This window comes from Toxotes jaculatrix, chromosome 1 (assembly GCF_017976425.1).
Source record: "Toxotes jaculatrix isolate fToxJac2 chromosome 1, fToxJac2.pri, whole genome shotgun sequence".
Lineage (NCBI taxonomy): Eukaryota > Metazoa > Chordata > Actinopteri > Toxotidae > Toxotes > Toxotes jaculatrix.
This window is the reverse complement of record NC_054394.1, coordinates 17506155-17517173: the sequence shown is the minus strand read 5'-3', so window position 1 is coordinate 17517173 and position 11019 is coordinate 17506155. Positions and strand designations below refer to the sequence as shown.

At 40.7% G+C, this 11019-nt stretch overlaps 1 protein-coding gene across 2 annotated transcripts; it reads left to right on the top strand.

The window, feature by feature from the left end:
* Positions 1-1968: 1968 nt before the first annotated feature.
* Positions 1969-10937, top strand: sltm (SAFB-like, transcription modulator). 2 transcript variants are annotated; one of them, XM_041043570.1, is made up of 20 exons: positions 1969-2103; positions 2770-2857; positions 2941-2996; positions 3223-3250; positions 4617-5238; positions 5843-5886; positions 6025-6137; positions 6256-6405; positions 6531-6643; positions 6795-6958; positions 7058-7158; positions 7265-7321; positions 7412-7557; positions 7687-7867; positions 8184-8308; positions 8836-9009; positions 9253-9564; positions 9682-9820; positions 10070-10224; positions 10322-10937. In XM_041043570.1, the coding sequence occupies exons 1-20, from the start codon at positions 1969-1971 to the stop codon at positions 10431-10433; spliced, it is 3015 nt and encodes a 1004-aa protein (XP_040899504.1). In that variant the 3' UTR covers positions 10434-10937. The 2 variants fall into 2 exon arrangements, with proteins under 2 accessions (XP_040899504.1, XP_040899513.1); XM_041043579.1 differs by having other exon boundaries at positions 10290-10937.
* The last annotated feature ends 82 nt before the right edge of the window (positions 10938-11019 follow it).

Genomic DNA, 11019 nt, shown 5'->3' with positions numbered 1-11019 from the left:
TGAGCCGTTGCCATGTTCGCCACATGGGGGCGCCACTTCGCTGCCACCCACCAGCTACTTCACGACACTTTGCGACAGCTTGGCTTAATCAATTTCAAAGCATACGGTGTTGGGGGAGAAATACTCTTTATTCTATTCTCGGCCCGTTTCTAGAGATCAGAACACGCGCTGTGTAATTATAGGTTTGTGTTCCTATGTACTGATGAGGATGTGAGTTGATGCATCATTGTTTTGCATGTATCATCTCCCTGATTCCTCTATTCCAAATACTAGCGCGACCACTAGTGGATGTAGGTTGGACACGTGGAAACAAAAATAGAGTAATTGCCAGTGGTGGAGGAAGTGCTCAGTTCTTTTACTGAAAGAAAAGTACCTCTGTAAAAATACTGCATTCAGAGTAAAGGTCCTGTATCCTACATAAGTAAAAATATTATAGCATAGTGGTGGACCTAATTTAAGCTACTTTATACACAGTTAGGTAATTTAGTCCAGTGGTTCCCAGTCTTAGAGCCCCTCCAAAGAGCCACCAGATAAATCTGAGGGGTCGTGAAATGATGAATGGGAGAGGAAAAAAGAAAAAACAAATTTGCAGTACGCCAATCTGTTTTCTGTTTTTACAACTTTACTTTTATCTTTTTTTGTGAAATATTTGATCATTTTACTTCTTTAGCCTCAAACAGTTATTTAAATGAAACCATCTAAGAAGTTTACAGAAGAAATCACTCTTTTGTGGAACAAAATGAATGAACTGAAAGACAGAAATAAATAATAGAACATACTATAATGAAATATGCCTGACAAACAACTGTCATTGAGAAGCATAAATAATCCTGACAAGTATAAATTATTCATATAAAATACACGTGCACCAACAATCCCTATCCAGGCTACAAGGAATCATTTTTTGAGATGGCCATTTATTAACCACTGAATAGGTAAACTGCTCTTTCTGAAGAATTTAGTCACATACACTGACTTTTCCCACTACCATGAATGTCCACACAATGCAGAATAAGTATATTTAAATTGAACATTCCAGACCATATGACCATATGAGCAGAGACGGTCCAGAGTTCACAACTAAATTGGACCTGAAGCATATTTACACATGCAAATTATGAAATAATTGAGAATGGGTACAGCATAGGAACGAGAGCAAGACTGACAAAGTGCAGGTGAAGGACAACACAAGGCAAGATCTTCCTTGCTGTGACTTATATGTATCTGAGGATGCTGTGACAAATTTAGGATTGGATTAGACAGAAAGCCTAAATGTCTTTTGAAAACAGACAGACAGCCAGAGAAGAAAATGAACGTAGTCTGTGTAAAAGCAAAAACTGGGAATGTGTGGGCTGGAGAAGGAAGGAAACTCTGCTGGCCATTTTGGACTGGACATTTTCATTTCTTCACTAAAGATTAGATTCCACATCATAAATCTGTGTCCCTGCTTTTTTGTAACAACAAATTTTCAGTTGACTATAAAGAAAGCTTCTCAACTCCTTCTGCAAAGCACTCAAATTAAATTAAAAACCGTGCCCACTGTAGTCAAAAGACCAACTGCTTACTTGTGAAATTGTGTTGGATACCAACTGCAGTCTTGCTGTGAAGGGAACAAAACTAAAAAATTATAATTATTATAAAAGTCAGAATTGGATCAAAATTTCACCTAAACATGACTGTAGTTGAGTTGAAGGGGGACTTTCCTGCAGCAGAGCCTGAAAATAATCAGAATAATCTGAACATGTTTGATATGAACCAATTTGCCCTGAAAGATTTTTTAAACTGAATTTCAGGTGTTATGAGTTTTTTTTTTTTATTAAATTAAATTATTATTTTTTAATTCATTCATTTGCACCTTAACCACAGTAGGTGGCGGCGTGGCATTTAATGACGACGAATACAGACAATGAAGAAGAAGACTGGCAAAATGGTCTGCGCACGCGCAGGACTTGGTAATCTTGAGGTAAAATGGCGTCGGGTGCCATTTCAACAGAGTCCAAGAAAATATCAGAATTAAGGGTTGTTGATCTTAAATCCGAGCTCAAGCGAAGGAATTTGGACACTTCTGGTGTAAAGAGCGTTCTTCTTGCAAGACTGAGACAGGTAACTGGGAAACGAAGTCATGCTGTGCGAGAAGAAGTGAACGCGATGCAGAGTTGCTAACATTAGCTAATGTTGTCATAGGTTTCCTGTTCGGTAAACACTTAACGTAAACCACTGACCTAACCGCTGGCTCCCTTTATTTTATATGTCAGCTTAGCTAGCTAACACATTAGTTAAGCAACTACATGTACACTCGTCTGTAAATAAAAGTGCGTGGGATACTCGAACGATTACAGGGAGAGAATTATTCAGCAACGAGAACACGCATTATTTAGCCTTACGAAAGGCCTCGAAACGGCACGTGAATAATGTGAATGTTTCTGAACCTTTAAAGTTTAATGTTATCAAATATTTTGAGCGCACAACGTTAATACTTCCTGCACAGTAGGAGATTGCACGTGATTGAGTTCAGCTGTGGTATGTCGTTTTGTTAAATCATTAGTGTGGCACACTTGTGTTTTTTTTTTTTTCTTTTTTTGCGATTGAACGAATTTATCATGAAGAAGGTGCTTCATGTTTATCCATGAATTGTTTTATGAAATGTTATATATATATGCTAATGGGCTCTGGTTTAATATTTAAACTAGCAAATGAAGTGCCTTCAGGCAGTTCGTGTGCCATCAGAAGTGGTTAACTGCTTTTTATTATTATTTTTTCTCTTCCAAGGCTGTTGAGGATGAAGGTGGTGACCCAGAAAACTTTCAAATCCAGCTTTCAAGTGATGCATCACCTCGTAAAGGTGGAAAAGCTAAAGGTGATCTTGTTTTAGATTTCATCGATGAGACAGGATGGTGAAGCAATTCTTTTTTTAAATGTTTTTTTAATTTCACGTTTCAGGGAAAAAAAATGACTCAGATGCAGACACCACAGTGGAAGAAGATGTGTTTTCTAAGGTGACTGTGGCAAACATTTCTGTTGTCAACATCTGTCAAAGAGGACGAATAAGAATTTTTTCACAGTAATTATCTTAGAACATCTTTGGAGAAGTTTGTTGGGCAAAAACAGTAATTGAACAAGTGTTTGTAATTGTGTTGTTGTATATAGTTAAAACTACCTTTCCTTACTGTGTTTGCTGAATTGAAACATTTGTGGGCTCATTTCACTTTTTTTCCCCCCCAGGAAACTGAAGAGTACGAGTCAGAAAAAGGTATGTATGCTGGTACACAAATTCCCAACGGCAACAGTAGGTTTCTTTCGTTCTTCTCTTTTTGTTTTTGTCTGTCTGTTTTTACAGTTAACGCCTTATGATGATTTAGTTGTATTCCATGCTTCTGCTAGCTACTGTACTATCTAGGTTTTAATCCACGAAAGGAGCAATAAGGACATGCTTAATGAAGACATTTCTGAAGACCAACTCCAGCTTTTTCATTACTGATACACACTTGAATTGTTGGATGTGGGTTTCCTTGACTTAGGTACCCAGTTTCCTTGGATTACACAAAATATTTTAAAGAAATGTTCTATTTGCTTAAGTGGATTTCCACATCCTCTGGTATTCAACCTCCTACATTCCCCATGGAAACGAAGAGTGAGTGAGCTGATATTTTATCATGTCAAAAGAAATGGAAGAAGCAACAGCTTGTAGAGCTCGGGGATCATTGCACTGTCCTGTTGATATTTTGATAACATTGGTGGACAGACCAGCGACAAGCACACTGTGTGGGTCCAAATACTTCAATCCGTAAACCACAGGAGTCACACACCTTATTACACATCTTTCCAGGTGAGACTGCCTGTGAATGAGGCTGGGATTTGGGTAGCTCAAGGACCACTAGACAACTCAAAACACTTTATAAAGATCCCAAGGCCTTGTGCCAGGATGCAGCTGAAAGATCAAGAGACCTCATACATTCATCCCGGACAACATCCATCAAAATATCACCTAAATGTGACTGCAGACCCAGCATGATGAGTGCAGTGAAGAGGTCTGACATACAGCATGGCCTGGGACTGCAAAGGACAGACTGTCGTGACCAAAGGGACACACTTTTTGTGTACAGTTGATGGGACCCATTACAGCAGGTTGGATTTGATGTTGAGTGTTCTGAAATCTGCAGATAAGACTTTGATGACACTGATTATTGAAGAAGTATTGGAAGATGTGCAAGATTTTCCCAAAACTCAGATGACTGACCATGGACTGACTGGGGATGCATTTTGCATGATGTAGAAAACTGAAGGGTGAACTGATGAGTTTTCCCTCCTCATCTGAACTTTGTTCTAATATTCCCACCGGGAGAACTGCCACATATTGTAGGAAACATCTGGCATTGCACATTCAGTGTGACTGAAGAATGAACCAGTTCTTTACATTTGTCAAGAAACAAGGAGCTCTCAATCACCTCCCATTTTCAGTGAAGATTGTGTGTTTTGTGTCTTCCTGTGGTGTCTACGCCCTCGATGACCATTAACACTAAATGTGCTTTCTATTCTACTTTTTAGGTCAAGTGAGATACGACATGTAAATGTTAAAAGTTATGTTTTGCCATGTTTATCCTTATTAAATCCCTCAGATGTAACTGATACAGATGATGGTACTCGTGAAAATTCTAAGCCTGCACCCTGTGAGGACAGCCTCACTCAGCCTGAGGCTGAGTCCCTGGCTGAGGCTGAACCAGAGTCAGAAGCTGTGGCGGCTGAGGCTGATTCAGAGCCTGAGCCAGAGATCGATGCCGACGCTGAGCCCGAGGTGGATGAGGACGCTGACCCAGAGATGGATGGGGAGGCTGAGCCAGAGGTGGACACCGAACTGGCTGAGATGGACGCTGAAGCCATGAATTCCTCTAAAGAAGCTGAGGATGATCACCTGTCCGTCTCGATCCAAAATGAAGATGCCATCACCCTAGATGTTGATGGTGACGATCTCCTGGAAACAGGTAAACATGTGAAACTTCCAGATCCAGATGCCGAGAAGGGCACTGATGAGCCAGAGGCCTCTGCTGAGACGGGCCCAGATGATGACATGAAGGCACAAGAGACAGAGGGCCACAAAGATGGTAAGAAAGATGATGGATCCAGGTGTGAGCCCACGAAGAAAGACAGCAGAGACTCCTTGAAGAAAGCTGAAACGGATAAAGAAAAGGATTCTGGGAAGAAAGGCCCCTCCTCTACTGGGGCATCAGGTCAAGCAAAGAGGTTTGTCTTTCTATGTCAGTTCTTTGATACTACTACCAAGTCCAGCTCACTAAGAACGCAACATTGTGGGTAGCCTCAAGATTTTTTTTTTTTTTTTTTTTTTGCCATAAGGGAAGTGTTCACTGATGTACCTAATCCAGCCATATACTACTTTGATTTATTTTTTTGAAGTTGGTTAAATTGTGACGTTAACCAGGAGCTGAGAAACACCTCTTATTTTGTTACTTTGACCTTTCCAGCAGTTTTAAAGCCTTTTCCAGTTTCCTCACAAGGCATTGTAAAAGAGCATTAGTCCCCGTGATGGCAGTTTTTTTTTCTTTTTGGTCAAATGATTCGCTGTGAAGTTGAACAAACCTCCGAAGATTTCATTGGTCCAGGGAATAAATTGGCTGACAACCTGACCCATCTCACCACTGGAAAAACAATGAAGCCTTTGAGACATTGGTTCAGATCCACGCCTTGCCAACAGGATTTTTTTTTCCCCTGAAAAGTTCAAAATATATTGCTTTTTAATCCACTAGATGTATGCCAATCACTTTACACCAGGGTTTTATTTACCTTCACTCATTTTCATCTGTTTGTTGTTGCAACATTTGCTTCGTAGCTCTTCAAGAGACAGAGACGGAAAAGCTGCAAAGGATGAGAAAGGTAAGATATTGTCTAGATATTGTTAGAAATAAACCTGGGGAAGGACTTTTGACAACTTAATACAGTATCTAATTTATAAAAAAAACAAAAAAAAAAAAACGTGAGTGCTGAATGTGTTTTGGGAAACATTTCTGTCAGGAGTCGTCAGCGGCAGCAGCAACAACAGTTCCTCTCGTAATATATGGGTGAGCGGCCTGTCCTCGAACACCAAAGCAGCTGATCTAAAGAACCTGTTCGGCAAATATGGGAAGGTAAATACTGTGTGCAGTTTATTTTGGGAGGCGAGTGGGTAATAAGTTGTTGCTTGTTTTGAATATGTCTGAAAACTTTCCGTTTCAGAAATATTGTAATGAAATTTGTTGCCAACAGGTTTTAAGTGCCAAGGTGGTTACAAATGCTCGTAGCCCTGGTTCAAAATGCTACGGCTTGGTGACCATGTCTTCTAGTACAGAGGTGACACGGTGCGTCTCCCACCTCGACTGCACAGAGCTCCATGGGCAGCAAATATATGTTGAAAGGGTAAGTTAGCAGAAATAGTTGTCAGAGAAAGTTTGATCGGACTAATTCTGTCTTTTTTTTTTTTTTTATTTATGGAAAAATTGTAGGCCTGTGTCCGTTTATATTTCACGGCTGCTGTTTTTCAGGCCAAAAATGATCCGTTCAAAAAAGAACCCTCAAAGAAAGAAGCAGAGGACAAATCAGGTTCCAGCAAATCAAGTGACAAGCGCAGTTCCACAGGGATGAAATGGACTAACAAGTGAGTGACGGAATGAGTTGAAAAGCACATTTAACCTTTTGTTCTCCTTATACATAGAGTAATACATAAAATCTCGTTGGACAAAATCTCGCCGGACTGTACACCTTGTATTCTGCAATGACAATAAAAAGATTCTTATTCTTGTTCTTAGAGCACAGCCATTGTACAAAAAAGAAGACAAGAAATCAGATAAACTTACAGAAAAGGACAACAAGGATTTATCAAAGAAGCAGGAGGCCAAAAGCGGAAAATCTGAGTCCGTTTCATCTAACTCAGGACAAGATTCTTTGAAGAAAGATGACAGAAAGCATGGGCGTAGGTGTTATTCCTTTTCTCATCACTAATTTAGAGAATCCAATTCAGGAAATCCGTAGGCATATGTCTCACTGACTATTATTTTCTTTTTTTCTTCAGGGACAAAGAGCCCTGGCAAGATGGTGGTGGTAGATCATGCCAAAGGAGATTCTAACTTTGGTAAAATGAGACCTTTCAGAAGGGGGAGGTATTTTGATAAGGTAAGACCATTTATTTGTGTTTCATCTAACTTTTTTTTTAAAGGATATTTCAAATTTTGTCATTTGAGGATGTTAAATGAGATTCTTTTCAAAACATTTTTTTTAGCCTGCTGTCAATATGAATGTTCAAAGGCGTCCAAAATGGTTGATTCCTCCAGAAGAGGTATAAAACTCTTGATACTATGGACAATACAACTTTTATCATGCTTCACCTATGAGCTTTTTTTTTTAACTTTATATTTTTCCCTCCCAGTTAGAGATGATAAAAGAGAAACAGCGAGCTTTCACTAACAAGGGGGAAGACAAGGACATCCTGCCTTTTGAGAAGATGAAGGAGCAGAGGATGCGTGAGCGGATGGCTCGTCTGGAGCGCGTCCGTAGAGCCGTAGAGTTGCGCAGGTATGCTGGAACAGTGCACAGTTCGCAGGCATTTTGTAAATTTCATATTAAGGTGTGCTTGTATTGTTATTTATTGTCGTAAAGTTCTAAGGCAAGGGATGTTTTCCTTTTTTTTTTTCCCCCTCCCAGACGCCGTGAAATTGCAGAACGAGATCGAAGGGAGCGTGAGCGTGTCCGTCTGCTGCGGGAGCGTGAGGAACGTGAAAACCTGCTCAGGGAGCGCCAGAGACTGGAGATGGAAAGACAAAAACTGGAAAGGGAGCGCTTGGAGAGAGAGAGGCTTGAGAGAGAGAGAATCCGTATAGAGCAGGTACAGTGAACATAAAACAATTTCAGTTTTTCCAATTTTGAAAAACTAAGCATGTTTTCGCAGTCAGATCTTGAGGCTTCTTAGGAAATTGTCCACCTCAGGGATAAAAGATTGTGTTGAACAGTTGCGGTCTAGGATTTCAGGCATAAGGCAATAAAAGGGGCATAAACAGTTGTGTCTGTTAGCAAGAATTAGTAGTTTATTATTAGTTGGCTCATTTACTCCATGGTTTTAAACGACAGTGATTTTGTTACTGCTCGTTACATATCTCAGTGATTATTTTTAGTTAGTGCATTTTTGATATTGTCTCTTTCAGGAACGGCGTAAAGAGGCTGAGCGCATGGCCCGGGAACGTGAGGAGCTGCGGAGGCAGCAGGAGCAGCTCCGCTATGAGCAAGAAAAGAGAAACAACCTCAAAAGAGGCCGTGAAGTGGAACACAGGTATTCACTGTTTGAATTTCAGTTCCTGAGCAGTTTTATGGTGGTGCTGTTACTATGACAAACATTGTTTCTTTTGTTGGGACTTGTAAGGCAGTGATTCATCAAGTTGGATATTTTAGCATTTGATCTGATTGAAAATTTTTGCCAATGAAAGAAAACAGTATTGATGATCAGGGATCCTTTTGAGACAAAGAACCAAAGTGAACTGTGAAAAATTTCCATTGGTGTATAAAGTGAAATCCCTCTTTTTCTGAAATGTAACTTTTGGTCTGTTTGAGTTTTGGTACTGAAACTATTCTGGTGTTTGTGTCAGATGTTCTGGTTTATAGGCAGTTATTGTTATTCAAATTTACATCAATGTGTAACCTTCATTATGCAAACATAAAGTTGTGTTTAAATAGAAAATGTAACACAAGTGACAGCACAGTGTTGAATGTATCTTGAAATTATACCAGAGAATTGATTAAACCTTAGTGGTGCTATTCATGCGCATGGCTCATGAGTTGTGTTGGTATGTAATGTTGCAGTCGGAGAGATGATCCCTACTGGAATGGCAACAAGAAGATGCAGCCTGAGTCTGATGTCCGTTTGAACCAAGGCTCGAACTATAACCGGCAGCAGAACCGCTTTTCAAACTTCAGTCCCCGAGAGAGGGGTCGTTTTCCTGAGGCCGCTGTTGAGCAGCCCAACACGTATGACAGGTACAAGTGTTGACACTATAGGAAGCTATATATAGCTAGTCCATTGTGGCCACATTATCAGGAACAAGAGGCCGATTTCATTTCATTTTGACATAACACAGGAGGAAGAGCATTTGTGTGAATGAATTCCATTTAGCTGCATCCATTTCAGGGGCTTGGTATTGTTTATGCTGGCTCACTGACTCACTAATCTAGCTTTTTGTGATGTGACTAATCCCATTTTGGTCTCTGTTTTGTTGCTAGACGTACCCGATTTGATGGCGAGCCTGAGGTGAAAAAAAGCCGCCCTGCTCCTCACAGGGAGGGCTCCGGCTTTGAGCGCTACCCCAAGAACTTTGAAACGGTCCGCAGAGCTGAGCCACCGCCTCCCCCACGCACCGAACTCCGGGACACCGACCGCAGGGACAGAGATGAGAGACGACCTGTGCCCATGCATGATCGTCCCATTGGAGCCAGAGCTACAATGCCCAGCATGTCACACAACCGCTCACCCAGGGATGGAGGGCATGGATGGAAGAACGATGGAGGGATGAACTCAAACAAAGGAGATATACGGTACGAAAAAAAAGGCAGTTTTTGATAAAGAAGCATCGTCACTTTATTGTTTTTCCCCAGTTTGTGAAAACTCATTTGTTTTAAATTTCTCCCCTGATGTACTGTTGGGTTGAGCAGCGCACCTATGCGAATGCGTGCTGAGCGATCCGCCAGAGAGGGTCCGGGCCCTGCACTCAGGGGAGGCTCCTCGGCCAGCCGTGGAAGAAACAACTTCAATGCTCGAGATGGAGGAAGACCCATGGTGATGAGTGATCAGGTCAGCTGACCTTGTGATGAAGAGTTGGGGTGGATTTGTTAGGTTCTCCTGTACCATTAGTGCAAGATATTGTCACATCATTCAAAAGAATATTATGGTTATCTTAAGTCTTAAAATTCTTTAAAATGAATACATTTTAGATTTTAAACTGTTAGCCAAACAAATAAAAATAATCATATTTTGAAGTGTTCTGAGTTTTTAACTCCAAATCTCCAAATTTCTTACTCCAAATCTCTTCTGTTTCTGCAGCCATTCAGCTCCAGCCGCCAGGTCGTGGTCGAGCGTCACAGCAGGGAGCAGGGACTGAGGAAGGACTGGCACGGTGGGTCAAGCTCCCAGAGCAGAGGTTTCCCTGACAATCGCAGGATAGGAGACACCCGGGGCAGCATGATGGCTCCCTCCAGGTACACCAGAATTACGAATAAATAACAATCATATGCTTTTCCAGTGGTGTGACTCTTGTTTCCAGTCATCTTAGACTTGGACTTTGTCCCTCTGCAGTCACTCTTCATCTGGAATGAACCGAATTGTACAGATCACCAGCAACTCCATTCCCAGTGGTGGCAACGTGGGTGGATTCAAGCCCTTCAAAGGAACACAGCGGCAGTTCTAACTGCAGCCAAAATTTTGCCACTTTAAAGCACCTGGAAATTTTCAGAACTCTTTATTTTTAGAATATCAACTGTTTTAGGTGGCACATTTGTAGCCATGAGGTTGATAACACTATTTTATTTTGTATAGACAAAGTGTTTACCTCAGTGTAGGGTTTTCCTGACAGTTCTGCTGTTACAATTACACAACCCTGTGCACATGTTTTACTTATATTTAGGAAGCTATTGTACAGCCCTAGGTCTTTGTAAGTAAAGTTTTCAAGTGGTGTTACCAACTTCTCTAATTGAGTGTTGTATGTACATTTTCAATAGCTCAGTGGCACTCGGTTTTCCTGTGTAATATGTCTTATTTTAGTGTATTATAGAGCTCATTAAGTGATGGATCGTTCACTCATTTGGATTTTTCTCTGTTGGGAAAACATTCAATTTTTTTTTTTTTTTTTTTTGGAAAGTCATACTTGATGTTGATATTTTTGGACAGATTAGTTGGATTTGCTAAAGGAACATCAAACTCTAAAATAGCCTGCGCTGTAGCAAAATACCTCTTATAGGCCATGGGTTGAATTACACACAGGCCTGTGTCTCTGA